The 21,289-nt window shown below is 49.6% G+C and overlaps 1 protein-coding gene across 5 annotated transcripts in view; it reads left to right on the top strand.

The window, feature by feature from the left end:
* ubr3 (ubiquitin protein ligase E3 component n-recognin 3) overlaps positions 1-21,289 on the top strand; it is a 606,570-nt gene that overhangs the window by 127,587 nt on the left and 457,694 nt on the right. For all 5 annotated transcript variants that reach the window (XM_072475854.1, XM_072475858.1, XM_072475857.1 and 2 more), the window contains exon 12: positions 14,914-14,979. In XM_072475854.1, the coding sequence (XP_072331955.1) occupies positions 14,914-14,979 (66 nt within the window). The remainder of the gene's footprint in view (positions 1-14,913; positions 14,980-21,289) is intronic.

Genomic DNA, 21,289 nt, shown 5'->3' with positions numbered 1-21,289 from the left:
GCGCCGCACGGCGTGGCGGCTCATAAGGCCGTGCTGCTCCCGCCCACCCGACCGCAACACCCGACCGCAACACCCGACCGCAACACCCGACTGGATGGCTGGCCGCCGCTCAGCCCCGAGGTTCGAGTCACGGGATGTGGAGGCGCTCCTGGACGTGGTGGAGCAGAGGAGGGACGCCCTGTGTCCCGGGCACGGCCGCAGAGTTGCCCCACGCCACAGCCGGCGTCTGTGGAGGGAAGTGGCAGAGGCCGTCACTGCTGCGGCCCTGACACCACGGACAGGCACCCAGTGCCACAAGAAGGTGAACGACCTCGTCAGAGCAGGCAGGGTGAGCCTCCCCATATCCCCCCTCCCCCATATCCCCCCTCCTCCATATCCCCCATAATCCCCCCCTTCACCCATATCCCCCATATCCCCCCTCCCCCATATCACCCATAATCCCCCCTCCCCCATATCCCCCATATCCCCCTCCCCATATCCCCCCTCCCCCATATCCCCCCTCCCCCCTCCCCCATATCCCCCCTCCCCCATATCCCCCCTCCTCCATATCCCCCATAATCCCCCCCTTCACCCATATCCCCCATATCCCCCCTCCCCCATATCACCCATAATCCCCCCTCCCCCATATCCCCCATATCCCCCCTCCCCCATATCCCCCCTCCCCCATATCCCCCCTCCCCCCTCCCCCATATCCCCCCTCCCCCATATCCCCCCTCCCCCCATATCCCCAAGTGAATCCAGCCCGAACCTTAACCTCTGCAATGCACGCACAACCGATGGCGTGCATTCATATACCTGCCTAACAGTGTTGCCTTTTACCCCTGCCACCCCCCCCCCCCAAACAGGATAAGCGCGCACACAACAATAGGGAGCATGTGAGTACTGGAGGAGGCCCCGCTGATGAGAGGCCACTGACCGAACACGAGGAAAGGGCCCTGGAACTGGCTGGCGGACCTGACGACCGGGAGATTGCTGATGCAGAGGTCAGGGGGCGTAGTAGCAGGTGAGCCACCGACAGCCCGTCCCCATATCACCCCTCCCCTATATCCCCCTCCCCATATCACCTGATCACTGCCTGATGTCTAACCATGCATGCTTCATTGTGTATCGCAGGACCAAACGTCCAGACACCCATTCCCGCAGATGCAGACCGCCCGCAGGATGCCCCTCGGAGGCCACGGGAGACGGATAGACCCGGACCCTCCAGCATGCGACGCCCGCAGGATGCCCCTCGGAGGCCACGGGAGACGGAGAGACCCGGACCCTCCAGCATGCGACGCCTGCAGGATGCCCCTCGGAGGCCACGGGAGACGGAGAGACCCGGACCCTCCAGCATGCGACGCCTGCAGGATGCCCCTCGGAGGCCACAGGAGACGGAGAGACCCGCACCCTCCAGCATGCGACGCCCGCAGGATGCCCCTCGCACACCACGGGAGACGGAGAGACCCGCACCCTCCAGCATGCGACGCCCGCAGGATGCCCCTCGCACACCACGGGAGACGGAGAGACCCGCACCCTCCAGCATGCGACGCCCGCAGGATGCCTCTCGCACACCACGGGAGACGGAGAGACCTGGAGCAACAGGGAGACGACACCCCCGTCACGTGCGGGAGCGACCACCCAGCGACGAGGGGGGCAGCCACAGGCCCCCGTCACATCCGAGCCAGGACACCACTACCCAGGACACCACTACCCAGGACACCCCTACCCGGGACACCACTGCCCGGGACACCCCTACCCGGGACACCCCTACCCGGGACACCACTACCCGGGACAGCACTGCCCAGGACACTACTACCCAGGAAGACGAAATACCGGACAGTGACTCAGAGTGGATGGGTGGAGACGAACCCCCACCCCAAAGTGCCATGGACTCAGAGTGGGACGAAGAGCACGACACAACACCACTGCTGTCACCAACACCCTCCACCATCGCAGAAACACTCACCTCGGTTGGGCACTTTAGTGATGAGGCGTCTGGTACACTCACTGGTGCGCACAACACAGCCGTCCCGGTACAGCAGGTGGAGGTAGGAGCAGCAGAGGGACCGGGCGGTCGGAGGGCAGCCCAGGCCAAGCGAACATCTGCCGCCCAGATGGATCCCGGGTTCCTGCAGTTACCACACCCACACATAGATCCGATGCAACCACCGACACGGAGACGAGCGAAGAGGGTGACGGGCGGCTTGCGGCGGCTGCAGTCGCAGGTGGAGGAGTCCACCCGCGTCCAGGAGCTGGGAGTGGTGCCGGTCATGCATGCCACCCAAGCTGACACCGCACGGGTGGCGTCCGCGGTGGAGGCAATGGGTGCGACGGTGTCAGACATGGGGAACGGTTTGCGAGGCCTGGGGCTTTCCGTGCAGGCGGCGTCTGTGGCCCAGGAAATGGCTGCCCTCTCACAGGAGGCCATGAGCCAGTGCCAGCGCCAGATGTCAGAGGCGCTCAACGCCATAGCCCAGTCTCAGCAGGCCATGGCCCAGTCTCAGCAGGCCATGACCCAGTCTCAGCAGGCCATGGCCCAGTCTCAGCAGGCCATGGACCAGTCTCAGCAGGCCATGGACCAGTCTCAGCAGGCCATGGCCCAGTCTCAGCAGGCCATGGCCCAGTCTCTGCAGGCCATCGCTGAGGGCATCGGCGCCAGTGGCCATGTGCGCGCCGGCGTCGCACTGTCACAGACAGGGTTTGCCAACCCCCTGGGCTCCATGGCTGCAAACCTGCAGACCCCTGTCGATACCAGCACGGGCCTCCAGGACTGGCAGCGCCAGATGTCGGGGGGCGTCGGATGCCCAGTCCGTTCGCATCCCCCACCCATGTAGAGGCCTGGGGGCCATCGGGCACCCCGAGGGAGGAGGAGGTGGTGTGGTCCGTCCCGGCTCCCCCTGTAGGGGAGGTCCCGGTACACCGCGACACCTCGGACCCCCCCCCCCCCCCCGTCCCAGGTGCATCGGGTGGGCAACGGGCAGGACAGTCTGGCAGCTCGCCATCCCAGTCGCCCGGGCTGCAGCCTGGCCCATCTAGGCCATGACGCCCCAGGAAACGGCCGCCAAAGGGATCCAGTGTCAGAGGGCAGGAATCACAGGAGTCCACCTCCAGTTCTGCTGTACCGTCTGGGGAACCACGTAGATGTAGTCAAAGGGCCTGTAAGGCCAAACAATTAGACACTGAGTAAGTTGGCACGGGTGAAGGGCACAGATGAGTTTTAGGGGCCAGGGCACGTGCATGAACTCGTTTGGTTATTAAAGTCAATGTTACACCTACAGAAGCTGCCTTTGTGCTCTGTCCAAAGTGTGCGGGGGTGTCATGTACGTTGAGCGCAAGTGTGTGTGTGAGGGGTGGTCTTACCTCAGCCCCAGGTGAGTCTGCCCCCTTCCCCTTGGGCCGCCATCAACATCCCCCGGGCAGAGGACGGGACCGTGCGCTGCAGTGTCACAGCCGCATGCAGGGATGGTCCGGGTGGATGGTGGTACTGTGTCCATGGGTCAGACATAGTCCAACGATGTAGAGCCAGGAGCTCACCGCAGGGCGGGTTGTCATCATCCTCCATGGCCTGCAAGAGACACGCGTCCACCCGCAACTGTGTGAGCCCGGCCCGTTGTGCCGCAGGTGGATCGGCAATGGGGGGGGGGGGGTGATGTGCATGCGGGTGGGGTGGGTGGGGTTGGGGAGGGGGGTGAGGGTGCTGGGTGGGTGGATGGGTGGGGGGTGTGGGTGGTCGGCTGTTGCCATGGTGTGCGGTCTGTGGCCATACTACCCGATTCCCACGCCCATCTAGTCAGTGAAGCGGGCGGCTATCAGTCTGTCCCGTGCCCGCTGGGCCAGCCGGTAACGGTGGACAGCCACCCGCCTGTGTCTACCCCGTCTGCCCTGACCATTACCCCCATCCCCCTCATCTGGGGAGGACTGCGCCTCTTCCTGCTGCTCCTCCACTCCGCCCTCCTCTGCCTGCGGCACATCGCCCCTCTGCTGGGCTATGTTGTGCATGACGCAGCACACCACAATGATGCGGCCGACCCTATCTGACCGATACTGGAGGGCGCCCCCAGAGAGGTCCAGGCACCTGAAACGCATCTTCAGCACGCCAAAGCACCTCTCTATCACTCCCCTTGTCGCTACATGGGCATCATTGTAGCGGTTCTCCGCCTCATTGCGTGGCCTCCGTATTGGCGTCATCAGCCACGATCGCAATGGGTAGCCCCTGTCGCCCAGCAACCAGCCCCTCAGCCGGGGATGGCGTCCCTCGTACATGCCGGGGATGGATGACCGCGACAACACGTATGAGCCGTGTACACTGCCTGGGTAACGGGCGCAGACGTGCAGGATCATCATGCGGTGGTCGCAGACCACCTGTATGTTCATCGAATAGGTCCCCTTCCTATTGGTGAACACGGCCCTGTTATCTGCAGGTGGCCGCACGGCGACGTGCATCCCATCGATCGCGCCCTGGACCATGGGGAACCCGGCCACGGCAGAGAAGCCCACGGCCCGGGCATCTTGGCTGGCCCGGTCCACGGGGAAGCGGATGTAGCGGTGCGCCATGGCATCTAGGGCATCTGTCACTGCCCGGATGCACCGATGCACCGATGTCTGCGATATGCCGGACAGGTCCCCACTCGATGCCTGGAATGACCCCGTTGCATAAAAGTTCAGGGCCACGGTAACCTTGACAGACACGGGGAGAGGGTGTCCCCCGCCAGTGCCACGCGGTGACAGGTGTGCCAGCAGGTGGCAGATGTGTGCCACGGTTTCCCGCCTCATCCGGAGTCTCCTCCTGCATTCCCGGTCCGTGAGGTCCTGGTATGACTGCCGGGGCCGGTACACACGGGGCGCCCTCGGGTGCCTCCGTTGCCGTGGGGCCACGACGTCCTCCTCCCCCTCCTCGTCCTGTCGGTCAGGTGTCCCTCCAGCCTGGGCGGCTGCCGCCTGTCCCTCTGCGGCAGCCTGCGCCGCCTCTCTGGCACGTTCCTCCTCCTCCTCCTCCTCCTCCTCCTCCTCATCCAGGGCAACATAGACATGAGCGGCTGCCGCTACGGCGGCCAACATCGCTGGATGATCGGAAAACATGACGGCCTGGTGGGGGGGAGGGGAACGACGACATGTCATCATTGCCCATATCCCCTCCTCCCCCCAGCCAGGTGGCATGGACCGCATGGGTCCAACTGTTGGAGGCTGGCACCTGGCCAGGTGGACCAACACCCCTCCCCCATCCCCCTCCCCGGCATGGACTCCCCCTCCCCGGCACGGACCCCCCCCCCCCCCCCCCAACCTCCACCCCGGCACGGACCCCCCCCCCCCCCCCCCCCAACCTCCACCCCGGCACGGACCCCCCATTCCCCGGCACGGACCCCACCCCCCCAAACCTCCACCCCGGCACGGACCCCCCCCCCCCCCAACCTCCACCCCGGCATGGACCCCCCATCCTCCTCCCCGGCACGGATCCCCCACCTCCACCCCGGCACGGACCCCCCCCCCCCCAACCTCCACCCCGGCACGGACCCCCCATCCCCCTCCCCGGCACGGACCCCCCCCCATCCCCCTCCGCGGCATGGACCCCCTCCCGGCACTCCCCCGGAGCCCAGCCTACTCTAACCACCCCCCCCGCCGCACACACACACACACACACAACCCGAGACACACCTCTCCTCACGCATTCAGACTGCGGCCACGCCATCGCCTGCCCAGAGCCAACCCCACAGGCCGTCACTCACCTCCACGCTGGTCGGCGTGAACCTGAAGCACAGGGTCACGCCGATGAAAAGGAGGTTTAATTTACGTCGACGTGAACGGTCATCACGTCGACGGGACTTCGGCCCATCCGGAAGGGAGAATATCGGCAGGCTGAAAATCGGCTGCCTTGCGCAGACCTGTGACATTCTCCGACGGCAGCGGCGACATTAACACCCCGCTGACTTTTTTCCCTTCGGAGACTTCGGCAACCGGCGGGGGCGGGATTCACGGCGGCCAACGGCCATTCTCCGACCCTCTGGGGGGTCGGAGAATGACGCCCCTGGTCTCCAATATGTGACATTCACCGGTTTGCCCGGGGAGCTTGGATGGGGGGGTTCCAAGAATGGCGAAGGGCGGGAATTGAGAAGATGGGAGACTTGTTTTTGGAGGGGAGCTTTCCTAACTTGAGGGCACTGGAGGAGAAGTTTGGGTTGGCAAGGGGGAACGAACGTAGATATTTACAGGTGCGGAACTTTCTGCGCAGGCAGGTATCATCCTTCCCATTTCTGCCACTAAGGGGGATTCAGGAAAGGGTAGTGTCTAGGGGATGGGTGGGAGAGGGGATCGTCTCGGACATCTACAAAGAATTCATGGGGGCGGAGGCGACGCAGACCGAGGAGCTGAAGCGTAAGTGGGAGGAGGAGCTTGGTGGTGAGATGGAGGATGGCTTATGGGTGGACGCGTTGAGCAGAGTCAACGCGACCGCAACATGCGCCAGGCTCAGCGTGATCCAATTCAAGGTGGTCCACCGGGCCCACATGAGAGTGGCCCGGATGAGTAGATTCTTTGGGGTGGAGGACAGTTGTGTAAAATGTGCGGGAGTACCAGTGAACCATGTTCACGTGTTCTTGACGTGTCCAAAACTTAGGGGATATTGGCAGGGGTTTGCAGACGTCATGTCCAGAGTATTGAAAACAAGGGTGCCAATGAGTCCAGAGGTGGCGATTTTCAGGGTGTTGGAAGACCCGGGAATCCAGGAGGAGAAAGTGGCAGATGTTCTGGCCTTTGCTTCCCTGGTAGCCCAGAGGTGGATATTGCTAGCTTGGAGGGACTCAAAGCCCCCGAAGTCGGAGACCTGGTTAACTGACATGGCGAGCTTTCTCTGCCGAGAGAAGATTAAGTTTGCCTTGAGAGGGTCACTGTTAGGGTTCGTCTGGAGGTGGCAACCATTCATCGACTTCTCTGCGGAGAATTAATCGTCAGCGGGGGGAGGTTAGGGTAGCGTAGAATAGGGAGTCAATTAGGTGGGTCTTGGCGGGATGGAGGTCAGTGATTGCACTATACCTATTGTTCTTTGTACATTGTTTTTATACTGTTGCTGTTTGTAGTGCAAAAAATACCTCATTAAAATTGTTTTTAAAAAAAACAATGCACTCTCATGAATTTAAGTTTTTTTTAAATAAATAAATTAGAAGTGCAACATTAATTATCTTATTTGGAGATTTGTACATGGTACATGGCAGTATGCTACTCCATGTCTCCAGATTTGGAAGGAAATCATTCAGTTGGTGTCAGCTGTGAACTTTGCCAGGGCGTAGCTCTTTAGGGACTACCTTTGGCTGACATAATTTGATCCTTTGAGGAGGCATCCACACTTGAAATCATTAATTCCAATTCGATACTGTTTTGTCCTTGGTTGATGTTTTATGCGCAGTTTGTGATTGTTGTCCAAAACTGGATTGTCCAAAACTAGATTCTAGATCTCCAACTAATTTGTTGATGAAAATATTTGTATTCAGCAGTTTAGTACCATGACAGCATTGAGACGAAGGTTTTGGAATGGTGTGTGGCAAAGGGTCCAATGTGTTGGAGAAAAAATAGCACGTTATGGTGAAGTGTATCAAATTTTCCTGCGTTTAAAATGATGGAATCCCACAAGAAAGATTTTTTTCTTTCAGGTGATGGGCATGCCATATAAGTGCAAAATAATGAGAGCCCTCCTCTCCACTCAAGAGCTTTAGCAAGTGGCTATCTTTAATAGCTGATTACTTGATGAATGGCAGAACATGAACTATTTACAGAGATTAGCATACATACATGTTTCACTTAATGCAAACATCAATCGGCCGGAGTTATTTGTGAGTAGGAATTGATTGGCAAATACAATTCTTCTAAAACATTCTCCGAGCAGACAAGCTTATAGAATATTGAGAGGAACTGCACAGCAATCTGAAATGCTGAAAATACTCAGTCTCGCAGCATTTGTGGAATTAATCTTTCAAGTCTGTGACCTTTCATTCAAAATGTTAGAAATTTAATAAGTTTAGAGAGAGTGAAAGGGAGGAGGGTAGGACGAAGAACATAGAACATTACAGCGCAGTACAGGCCCTTCGGCCCTCGATGTTGTGCCTCCCTGTGAAACCACTCTAAAGCCCATCTACACTATTCCCTTATCGTCCATATGTCTATCCAATGACCATTTGAATGCCCTTAGTGTTGGCGAGTCCACTACTGTTGCAGGCAGGGCATTCCACGCCCTTACTACTCTCTGAGTAAAGAACCTACCTCTGACATCTGTCTTATATCTATCACCCCTCAAGTTCAAGCTATGTCCCCTCGTGCTAGACATCACCATCCGAGGAAAAAGGCTCTCACTGTCCACCCTATCCAATCCTCTGATCATCTTGTATGCCTCAATTAAGTCACCTCTTAACCTTCTTCTCTCTAACAAAAACAGCCTCAAGTCCCTCAGCCTTTCCTCATAAGATCTTCCCTCCATGCCAGGCAACATTCTGGTAAATCTCCTCTGCACCCTTTCCAATGCTTCCACGTCCTTCCTATAATGCGGTGACCAGAATTGCACGCAATACTCCAAATGCAGCCGCACCAGAGTTTTGTACAGCTGCAACATGACCTCATGGCTCCGAAACTCAATCCCTCTACCAATAAAAGCTAACACACCGTACGCCTTCTTAACAACCCTCTCAACCTGGGCGGCAACTTTCAGGGACACCGAGATCTCTCTGCTCATCCACACTGCCAAGAATCTTACCATTAGCCCAGTACTCTGTCTTCCTGTTATTCCTTCCAAAATGAATCACCTCACACTTTTCTGCATTAAACTCCATTTGCCACCTCTCAGCCCAGCGCTGCAGCTTATCGGAGTACAGGTTATAGGAGTACAGGTTCATAGCTCCTTGAAGGTGGAGTCGCAGGTGGACAGGGTGGTGAAGAAGGCATTCGGCATGCTTGGTTTCATTGGTCAGAACATTGAATATAGGAGTTGGGACGTCTTGTTGAAGTTGTACAAGACATTGGTACGGCCACACTTGGAATACTGTGTGCAGTTCTGGTCACCCTATTATAGAAAGGATATTATTAAACTAGAAAGAGTGCAGAAAAGATTTACTAGGATGTTGCCGGGACTTGATGGTTTGAGTTATAAGGAGAGGCTGGATAGACTGGGACTTTTTTCCCTGGAGCGTAGGAGGCTTAGGGGTGATCTTATAGAGGTCTATAAAATAATGAGGGGCATAGATAAGGTAGATAGTCAACATCTTTTCCCAAAGGTAGGGGAGTCTAAAACTAGAGGGCATAGGTTTAAGGTGAGAGGGGAGAGATTCAGAAGGGCCCAGAGGGGCAATTTCTTCACTCAGAGGGTAGTGAGTGTCTGGAATGGGCTGCCAGAGGTAGTAGTAGAAGCGGGTACAATTGTGTCTTTCAAAAAGCATTTAGATGGTTACATGGGTAAGATGGGTATAGAGGGTTATGGGCCAAGTGCGGGCAACTGGGACTAGCTTAATGGTAAAAAACTGGGCGGCATGGACTGGTTGGGCCGAAGGGCCTGTTTCCATGCTGTAAACTTCTATGATTCTATGATTCTATCTATGTCCCTCTGTAACTTGTAACATCCTTCCGCACTGTCCACAACTCCACCGACTTTAGTGTCATCTGCAAATTTACTCACCCACCCTTCTACGCCCTCCTCCAGGTCATTTATAAAAATGACAAACCGCAGTGGCCCCAAAACAGATCCTTGTGGTGCACCACTAGTAATGGACTCCAGTCTGAACACTTCCCATCAACCACCACCCTTTGTCTTCTTCCAGCTAGCCAATTCCTGATCCAAACTGCTAAATCTCCCTGAATCCCATGCCTCCGTATTTTCTGCAGTAGCCTACCGTGGGGAACCTTATCAAACGCTTTACTGAAATCCATATACACCACATCAACTGCTTTACCCTCATCCACCTGTTTGGTCACCTTCTCAAAGAACTCAATAAGGTTTGTGAGGCACGACCTACCCTTCACAAAACCGTGTTGACTATCTCTAATCAAATTATTCCTTTCCAGATGATTATACACCCTATCTCTTATAAACCTTTCCAAGATTTTGCTCACTGGTCTATAGTTACTGGGGTTGTCTCTACTCCCCTTCTTGAACAAGGGGACAACATTTGCTATCCTCCAGTCTTCTGGCACTATTCCTGTTGACAAAGATGACTTAAAGATCAAAGCCAAAGGCTCAGCAATCTCCTCCCTAGCTTCCCAGAGAATCCTAGGATAAATCCCATCCGGCCCAGGGGACTTATATTTTCACACTTTCCAGAATTGCTAACACCTCCTCCTTATGAACCTCAAGCCCTTCTAGTCTAGTAGCCTGAATCTCAGTATTCTCCTCGACAACATTGTCTTTTTCTTGTGTGAATACTGACGAAAAATATTCATTTAGCACCTCTCCTATCTCCTCGGACTCCACGCACAACTTCCCACTACTGTCGTTGACTGGCCCTACTCTTACCCTAGTCATTCTTTTATTCCTGACATATCGATAGAAAGCTTTAGGGTTATCCTTGATCTCACCTGCCAAAGACTTCTCATGTCCCCTCCTGGCTCTTCTTAGCTCTCTCTTTAGGTCCTTCCTAGCTAACTTGTAACTCTCAAGCGCCCTACCTGAACCTTCATGTCTCATCTTTACATAAGCCTCCTTCTTCCTCTTGACAAGTGTTTCGACTGTCTTAGTAAACCACGGTTCCCTTGCTCGACCACTTCCTCCCTGCCTGACAGGTACATACTTATCAAGGACATGCAGTAGCTGTTCCTTGAACAAGCTCCACATTTCCATTGTGCCCATCCCCTGCAGTTTTCCTCTCCATCCGATGAAATGAAATGAAAATCGGTTATTGTCACAAGTAGGTTTCAATGAAGTTACTGTGAAAAGCCCCTAGTCGCCACATTCCGGCGCCTGTTCGGGGAGGCTGGTACGGGAATTGAACCGTGCTGCTGGCCTGCTTGGTCTGCTTTAAAAGCCAGAAATTTAGCCCAGTGTGCTAAACCGATGCATCCTAAGTCTTGCCTCATCGCATCATAATTGCCTTTCCCCCAGATATAACTCTTGTCCTGCAGTATATACCTATCCCTTTCCATCACTAAAGTAAACGTAATCGAATTTTGGTCACTATCACCAAAGTGCTCACCTACCTCCAAATCTAACACCTGTCCTGGTTCATTACCCAGTACCAAATCCAATATGGTCTTGCCCCTCGGTGGCCTAGCTACATACTGTGTCAGGAAACCCTCCTGCACACATTGGACAAAAACGGACCCATCTAAAGTACTCAAACTATAGCGTTTCCAGTCAATATTTGGAAAGTTAAAGTCCCCCGTAACAACTACCCTGTTGCTTTCGCTCCTATCCAGAATCATCTTTGCAATCCTTTCCTCTACATCTCTGGAACTTTTCGGAGGCCTGTAGAAAACCCCTAACAGGGTGACCTCTCCTTTCCTGTTTCTAACCTCAGCCCATACTATCTCAGTAGACGAGTCCTCATCAAACGTCCTTTCTGCCACCGTAATACTGTCCTTGACTAACAATGCCACCCCTCCCCCTCTTTTACCACCTTCCCTGAGCTTACTGAAATATCTAAACCCCGGCACCTGCAACAACCATTCCTGTCCCTGCTCTATCCATGTCTCCGAAATGGCCACAACATCGAAGTCCCAGGTACCAACCCATGCCGCAAGTTCACCCACCTCATTCCGGATGCCCCTGGCATTGAAGAAGACACACTTTAAACCACCTTCCTGCCTGCCGGGTCACTCCTGCTACTTTGAAACCTAACTCATGACCTCATTACTCTTAACCTCCTGTATACTGGAGCTACAATTCAGCTCCAAGCCCCTGCTGAACTTGTTTAAACCCTCCAGAAGAGCATTAGCAAATTTCCCCGTCAGGATTTTGGTACCCCTCTGGTCCAGGTGTAGACCATCCCGTTTGTAGAGGTCCCACCGACCCCAGAATGAGCCCCAATTATCCAGAAATCTGAAACCCTCCCTCCTGCACCACCCCTGTAGCCACGTGTTCAACTCCTCTCTTTCCCTATTCCTCGTTAAAGAAAGGAAGGTCTCATAGATTGGAGGGCAGGAAAGATTTAATGATAGATGGTTTTGTGGTGCAATGCCAAAGGGAGTGGTAACAAGTAAATGAACAAAGGATATGCCTTGAGGAAGTGTGAATGGCGGAAGCCTGGATAATGCCATCTGAAAGCAAAGGTAAGGAAATAGAGAAATGAAAGGGAAAATGAACAAAGTAGCAAAGAAAAATGAAACATAATGCGGGTGGAGGTAAGTCAAAAATGGTTGAACACCATGTTGAATCCAGAAGACTTGATTAATCTGGCTCGTAATGGTCTGGCGCTTTTGCTATTCAGTGAATCATATATGTGGTTCAGGTATTTGAAATTGGAAAAATGTAAAAGGTCAAACAAATATTTTCATGACTGCTCAGTGCCAATATGGAGCTAGACAACAGACATGATGTGAGGTCTGTGGTTCATTCTTTCCATTGTAGTTACTTTAATGGTTGGACTTGTTTGTCTTGGAGATTTAATTTATTTCATTTTAGCCTGAATCTTGTATTTAAAAAAATATATATTTTTATTCTCCTTTTTCACATTTTCTCCCAAATTTGCACCCACCAACAATAAACAATAAGAAGTGCACAATGAATAACGCCCATGAATTGTAGAACCCCTCCATCCTTCCCCTCAGTTCAAACTTAACCTTCTCAGGAGTCAAGAATTCCAACAGGTCCCCCACCACGCTCGGGCACAGGATGAAGAGATTGATCTCCATCCCAACAGGATCCGCCTACAGGTGATCATAGATTATCATAGAATTTACAGTGCAGAAGGAGGCCATTCAGCCCATCGAGTCTGCACCGGCTCTTGGAAAGAGCACCCTACCCAAGGTCAACACCTCCACCCTATTCCCATAACCCAGTAACCCCACCCAACACTAAGGGCAATTTATCATGGCCAATCCACCTAACCTGCACACCTTTGGACTGTGGGAGGAAACCCACGCACACACGGGGAGGATGTGCAGACTCCGCACAGACAGTGACCCAAGCCGGAATCGAACCTGGGACCCTGGAGCTGTGAAGCAATTGTGCTATCCACAATGCTACCGTGCTGCCCAACGAGGCGAAGGCTACAACATCCGCACCTGTTTCCAACCCCGGCTGGTCCGACACCCCGAATATGGTCTCCCAAGGGCCCGGGTCCTGTTTCACCTTCACCACTTTAGAGATTACCCTAAAAACCTCCTTCCAGTAATCCTCCAGCTTTGGACAGGACCAAAACATATGAACGTGATTTGCGGCCCCCACGCGGCAACGTTCACACATCTTCTACCTCCTCAAAGAGCCGGCTCATCCTCGCCCTTGTGAGGTGTGCTCTATATACCACCTTCAGCTGTATCAGCCCCACCCTCGCGCACGAGGTGGAGGCGTTCACTCTCCGGAGCATCTCACACCAGAACCCCTCCTCCATACCCTCTCACAACTCTTCCTCGCACTTTGCTTTGATCCCTTCCTGTGGTGCCTTCTCCTCTTCCAAAATAGCCCCGTAAACCGCCGACACTACCCTCTTCTCCAGTTCCCCTGTCATCAGCACCTCCTCCAGCAATGTGGAGGCCGGCTCCACCGGGTTGCTCTATATCTCTTTCCTGGCAAAATCTCGAATCTGCAATTATTTAAACATTTCCCCCGCTCCAGCCCATACTTCGCTCCCAGCTCCTTCAATCCTGCAAACCGACCCCCAAGAAACAAATCTTTTAGTGTCTTAATCCCCTTCTCCTCCCATTTCCGAAAATTTCCATCCCACTTCCCTGGCTCAAATCTGTGGTTCCCCCGAAGCCTGAATCTTGTATAATGGAGCTTGCAATAATAAATTCAAACAGCGGTTTTGTAAACTGCTGGAAGGTAGGCACCTGAATTTTGATGCCTTGACTTCATGAAAAGGGACTTCCCAGAGGTAAGCCTTAAAGTAACAGATTGTTCAGCTGATTGTAGCAGTACAATCCTGTTTTAAATCTATGGCCTCCAAAGATTTTCAGTGAAGATCAGAGAGCAGATTCTTACCTGCTCCTATTGATGAAGTGGATAGCACAGATGAGATAAAAGTTTCAATTTTTTTAAAACTGCAGCAGCATGTTTCAATAATCTAAATGCATTCTGTCATGCATATATTTTGGTACAAATATATTTGTTTTATTGAACATGAGACTTTAAAGATTTACTTTAAAAATGCAAAATTCAAATGTTTGAAAACACAAAACTGATTCAGTTGTGTAATTCCTTCACCTGACAAAATTAATTAATTCCCACAATGATGTGGCTTTGGCAATTGAAGCTTTGGCGAATGCTGTTGTGGAATAGGCAACTAAGAAATACATCAAATAGTCTGGATGCCCTGTAAAAGCCTTATTAATGTATTCTTGTGGATCGTCCTAATTAGTTTTTTTGCACTAAAAATCTTTGAAATATGTAAAAGATTGATGTACTGTTCATTATTTTCTTTCACTGTGATCGTGCAGCCCAGATCAGGAACTCACCATGTGGGAGAACCACGGATGCAAACCTGCATCCTTCCACTCTGTGGCAATCTTATAAATATCCTGGATTGTGCATGTCCTGATGTTTTTATGCAACAGTTGGGATGTAATCCTATTGCTAGATTTTGAATTTTGAGCAAAAACATTTGGGTCTGACATGTACAGTTCTGTCTTGCATGAATTTGTTTTCAATTTAATATGTCTGTTTGTCGTTGCAGTTTAGAATACATTTGAGTAGTATTTTGTAACATTAGAAACTATATTTATTTTCAAGTGTAATAAGGAAGCGTTATAGTATTGCAGTAGAGAAGCTTCAGATTGGTTTCTTATTCTTTGTGTTTTTTTTTAATCTAGCCTGCTCCTAACCAGGTTACATTTCACTTGCCTCTTCATCGCTACTATGCTATGTTTCTGAGCAAGGTAATGCCATATTCATAACAATATGTCAATTTTTATAAAATAACAGTTTTTAGCAATGCAGAAGTTGTTTCACATGTTCAGAGGTGGATATGATGTGAGTCCAAATGCTTTCATTAAAATGATCAAATTTGCCTGTGCAGTATTCTAACAAAGTTCATCACTTGATCATTCTAGAACCTGCCCGATTTTTCTTGCATTAAAGTCAATGAAATAAAAATTAGGTGACTACCCAGGTAATGATGTTGAAATATATCTCTGAGTAAGTGGAATGGTACCACAATGGTGGCACAGTAAATGGTGTAGATAAAAGCATAAAATTACAAAGGAACGTTGATAGGTCAAGTGAGTGTGCAAAACCAGTTGGTCGGTGTGTGAGGTCATCACCTACTTTAGACCAAAATTGGATAGATCTGAGTTTGAATGGTGGAAAGCTAGAAGCACAAAGTCCACAGAGATTTAGAGGTCCATCTACACAGATTGCTAAAATGTGGTAGTAATGTACAAGAATAACCAAAAAAGCTAATGGAATCTTGACAGTTGTGTCTAGAGGGAGACAATATAAAGGTCGGAAATTTTGCCACAGCAATGCAAAGTCCTGGCTAGATCACATCTGGGTACATTCTGGACATCACAATTTAGGAAAGGATATATTGGCCTTGGAAAGAGAGAAATGCCGATTCATCAAAATGTTACCAGGGTTTCATGGTTAAATTACGATGAGAGGTTACATAAACTAGACTTGGAAAATTGAGGGGTGATTTAATTGAGGTTATGATGATTTTGAAAGAAATTGATAGGCTGAACAGTGTCACAATCTTGGTAGAGACAAGTCATCCTTTTATTTTTGGGGGTTTGGAAATTTACTAAAAGAATTAAGCCACAAGGGGGCGGCACAGTGGTGCAGTGGTTCACACTGCTGCCTCATGGTGCCAAAGACCCGGGTTTGGCCCCGGGTCACTTGAACTGTGAAGTTTGCACATTCTCCCCGTGTCTGCGTGGGTCTCAGCCCACAGCCCAAGATGTGCAGGGTAGGTGGATTGATCAAGCTAAATTGCCCCTTAATTGGAAATAAATAATTGGGTACTCTAAATTTAAAAAAAAGAATTAAGTCACAATGTTCATTATTATTAGTATTAACGTTCTTTCATTTTTGTGTCGTAAGATACTTCTGTTCAGCTTATCAATTTATTTCAAAATCATCATAATCTCAATTAAATCACCCCTCAATTTTCTATATTCCAGGAATACAAGTCTAGTTTATGTAATCTCTCCTTGAATCTTGCGGCTATGGTTAAACTATGGTTTAAAAAAGAAGTCTTGCTACCCAAAAATGAAAGAATATTAATACTAATAACTGCACTGTATCTTACATAACCATTTACATTAAAGACTGTAAAAGTGCAAAGAACATAGTTACTTTAAATCAAACTCCTTACTCAACTTTTCTTCTAGACCTATTTCACTTGCACTCCCATGTTATAACCCACAAGTATCTTACGGGGTGCGAACAATTAACTCCCCCGTGAAGCTTTCAGAATATGGGCTCCCCCATTACGGGGGCGGGGGACCTCTAAACAATCGATAGTTGGATGGTATATAAAGCTGACCAGTTAGGCACCGGAAGACAGACCCAGTTGTGATGTATATAAAAGTTATTACAAATACACAAAGTTTCTTTGAACTACTCTGTGTGGACTCTTTTGTGGTCTTATAAAACCCAAATAACTCAATTCAGATACTTATTAGAAATTGGAAAAGTAATCAGATGGCCTGAGTACTGTTTCAAAGATTTGTATAGGGGTTGAGATTTCTTATTTCTGGCAAGATTGTTCCTCACATCTTGTCCAGCCATCCCACTGTTCAACGCAGGCATCACTGGCATCTAGGCATAGCCACCTCAGGTTAGAACTCTGCTGTTCTACCGTTGTTTAAATCTGGAGTCTTGTATTATTGGCCAGGGTTTAGAAAACACCAAAGTATATCATGGAGTTCACCTGAACCACAACTTTTAATAGATTTTGGTTACGGGGAGCACAAGGGCTCACTTTACAGGTGTGATGCAACAGAGATGTAAAGTATTTTTGAACAAAAACAATGTTTATTCTATGAATCCAGTAAACATTTTATAAACACACAGTAAACATCTTATCAACTATCAACACTGATACCCTCCCAAAGATACAGTACTCTATAGGTAACCCTTAGTAACTTTCCTAATTAACAAAGACAGTAGGTTTGCATTCCTTACAGAAACAGGTATTACTTGGAAATCATCAAGTTATCTGGAGTCATTCTTTAGCATGCAGAGAGAGAGACCAAAATACACCTCCTTGGTTTGAATGCAGCTCTCCAACTGAAAACGAAACTAAAACTCAGAGCCAAAAACAGCTTCCAGCTCAAAACAAAAGTAAAAAGCAGAGCCAGAGCCCAGCTCCACCCACACTGACATCACTGTAGCCACTTGAGAAGACAAACATTTCTTAAAGTGACATTCCTATGACACTTGCATCAAAACTCCTTTTTCAGCTCGGTTACCCAGAAGTTCAATCCACTGTGAGTAGAGTCCTTCAGTAACAAGACCGTAAACTATTTTAGCCAGCAACCTCTAAATTTTAAAACCAAAACAATGTTTAAGACCAGAGTCACCATCACAATTCCTTCCCTGTAATTAACTTCCTATTGACCCTTTTTCTGTTGCCTATCATGTTGGGACATGATCAGTTCATGGAAGCAAGTGGCCATTTACAATCCAGTAGAATCTTGATGGAGAGCACCATGGTGGCCCAGTGGTTAGCACTGCTACCTACGGCGCTGAGGACCGGGTTTGATCCCAGTCCCGGGTCACTGTCTGTGTGGAGTTTCCACATTCTCCCCATTTTGTTTGGGTTTCACCCCCACAACCCAAAGATAAGCAGGTTAGGTGGATTGGCCATGCTAAATTGCCCCTTAATTGGAAAAAATAATTGGGTACACTAAGTTTATTTTTAAAAATCCTGATGGAGTTGAATCCCAGGGTATCCACCGTTAAATTTGTGTCACATGGAACTTCATGATAGCCGAGAAGGCCCCATTCCCACATGAATGCATCTCTATGTAACCTGGTATTCTTTCAAACATGGACTCTATCAATAACAGGTTTAAATGCAATATAAAACCACAAGAAACCCGGTATTCTTTCAAACGTGATCTGTGTCAATAACAACAGGTTTAAATGGAATATAAAATCACAAGATGTAAATGTGTGAAAATGTCTATTCAATTTGTTCAGACCATACAATGGCTTGACCTTGCGAACGGCTGGAGCTTTACATTGAACAATGTCTGGAATTAGCTCCAGAAAAGTGCACCATACAATCCACCATGTCGCCAATGCAATCAAACATTGTATTTGGTGTTTTCATGCTGCAGTGCGAAACCTGAGAACATCTCTACAGCCTTTGTGGAATTGGATAGAGGCGCAGATGGGCATTCAGAGGGTTCTCGGCATCCTTGGCTCCTCTGCTGAAGAACGTACTGCATCTACGGTGGCACCATCTGTTAGTTCTGAGGTGAAGCGCACAGCATCGTTCACCTCTTTGTAAATTTCCATGCTGTCTTCCTGCAGACGAGAAAACAGCGCCTCGCTGTCGGGTTCATTGCCATCACCATGCTCTTCCTCATTCTCAGCATCTTGTGCAATCTTGATCTGTTTGAATTCAGTGTGTTGGAAGTTGTGGCTTCTGTCACCATCTGACACGTCATCTTCATCATGAGCATGATCTTGAGAACAGATAGTTTGTACTCCTGCTTTTTTATTGATGGCCTCATAACAGCTGCTGTCGGTAGTGGGTTTTCAGATTGCTGATTTGACCTGATCCAGTGTTCGGAGCTTGGTTGTGGGAACAGCCTGACTCTCTTGGGGCCAACATATCGGGGTGCACGGGCCAGTTATCTAATAATGACAATTTCCTTTTCTTCTGCTGATGTGTTTTGTCCACTTTCCTGATCCATGCCTCAAAACTGCTGGCGGTCAGCTGGAGGTTCTGTTAGCCTCTTCCTGCGTGGGTTGTGTCTTGACATTTAAGAAGTAACATGTCTTCTTGGACTTGCCTATTACAAGAAGTTGCAGCTTTCCAGGGCTGCACTTGTTGATGCACACCATAGCAGTGACAGATTCCTTGCTCCGCTTTCTATCGTTACATATTTTGTCGGTAAACATCACAGTTTGGCAAAAGATGCCAAAACAGTTAGATTTCATCCAGTTAAAAATATCTTGTGGTGCATACTTGTTCAAGATGTGGGCAAGACTATTTTTAGCCAATCATCTGTCATGACTTATTGTGGGACAGATGATGTTGTGACTTGTCTTCAATTAGTCCAGCCATCCATTGCTGCGGGTTAACTCCAATGTGGCCCAGCTTTTTTTCCAGAGCAACCCCCCTTTCCTGCGGAGTTGGACTGAAGATGGGAACATTCTCTCCTTGGACTGTCTTGAGCCAAGTTAGCAGAGCTTCAGTGTTGGGATACGCAGCAGCTCGTATCTGTTTCCTTGCTGGAGAGTATGTCTGCTTGCCGAGCTGTTCCAAGGTGTTTGCCATATGTCTCACAATGGTGGACAAACTCAATTGTGATGTCCGCTTTTCGCTTTGCTTCACGTTATTCCACTTGCTGTATGAACTTCATCCTCTCTCTGATTGACAATAATTTTCGCTTTCTCACAGGTTTAGCTTTGTATTACTTTTCACAGAGAGATTTCCATGCCAAATGCTGGCTTGCCGAACACTCCCATGATTTTGTGCTCTAGTGTAGTCTAACTCTGCTCTGAGTTGTGAGTGCAGTCATATGACAAGTTTGGCTAATCGGGAGTTACCAGTGCAGAATTTTGCTTTATCGTGGATATTGTCCTGTGGGTTAGCTATTCTACCGACAGGATTGGCTGATGACATAAGTGGAATTTTGTGTCATCTAATTTTGCCTCATTGTGGTTTCAATGTAAATCACCTTTCAGAAAAACCTAGTTCTTAAAGCGACCATCATCCCAAACAAAAGTCCTGTTTCCCCCCCCACAAAGCACATGGCTATCATTGTAGAGAGAAATATTTTCTTCTGTGTGGAACATTGAGGACAAGGGGACATAACCTTAAAATCAGTACCAGGCCATTTAGGAAAGAAATTAGAAAATGCAGTGGCAGAATTGTGGAATTCTCTCCAATCAAAAACAGTAGACTCTAGCCCACATGGTAGTTTTAAATCTGTGATGAATACATTTTTGCTAGCCAAGAGACATTGAACCAAGGAGGGCAAATGGAGTTAAAATATTGATCAGGTATGGTCTCATTGAATGTCATGAGTCGACAGTTAGGAAGGCAAATGCAATGTTAGCATTCATGTCGAGAGGGCTAGAATACAAGACCAGGGATGTACTTCTGAGGCTGTATAAGGCTCTGGTCAGACCCCATTTGGAGCATTGTGAGCAGTTTTAGGCCCCATATCTAAGGAAGGATGTGCTGAGCTTGGAAAGGGTCCAGAGGAGGTTCACAAGAATGATCCCTGAAATGAAGAGGTTGTTGTATGAGGACTCTGGGTCTGTACTCGTTGGAGTTTAGAAGGATGCGGGGGGGGGATCTTATTGAAACTTACAGGGTACTGCGAGGCCTGGCTAGAGTGGATGTGGAGAGGATGTTTCCACTTGTAGGAAAAACTAGAACCAGAGGACACCATCTCAGACTAAAGGGACGATCCTTCATAACCGAGATGAGGAGGAATTTCTTCAGTCAGAGGGTGGTGAATCTGTGGAACTCTTTGCCGTAGAAGACTGTGGAGTGTCACTGAGTGTCAGAGGTAGATAGGTTCTTGATTAATAAGGGGATCAGGGGTTAAGGCAGGAGAATGGGGATGAGAAACATATCAGCCATGATTTAATGGCGGAGCAGACTCGATGGTCTGAGTGGCCTAATTCTGCGCCTTTGTCTTACGGTCTTATGATAGACTTGAAGGACTGAATGGATGACTATTATGATGTGAAATTCTTGCACAGTAATGTACTATCATTTTTATAATTCTTTAAAATTCTTGTCAGTTAAATCATATTGGTGAGTAGATGTGTTATTGTCACTACAAATATAAATCATATCCTTCCAAAGTGGTCTGTGCCAGAAGAAAGTGCGGTATTATCGTTTTTGCTAGAGTTGTAAGGAACTGAATTAAGAAAAAAATTATCATGTGATTCCTCCTTTTGAATATTGAGGTCAGTGTTTCCTTGGCAAAAATGGGCGACTATAAACAATCTAAGCCCCATGTTCCTGTTTTTGAGTAAAAAGAAAACCCAACC

The sequence above is a fragment of the Scyliorhinus torazame genome, chromosome 2 (genome assembly GCF_047496885.1).
Source record: "Scyliorhinus torazame isolate Kashiwa2021f chromosome 2, sScyTor2.1, whole genome shotgun sequence".
NCBI classification, from domain to species: domain Eukaryota; kingdom Metazoa; phylum Chordata; class Chondrichthyes; order Carcharhiniformes; family Scyliorhinidae; genus Scyliorhinus; species Scyliorhinus torazame.
This window is presented reverse-complemented; position numbering and strand designations above follow the sequence as displayed.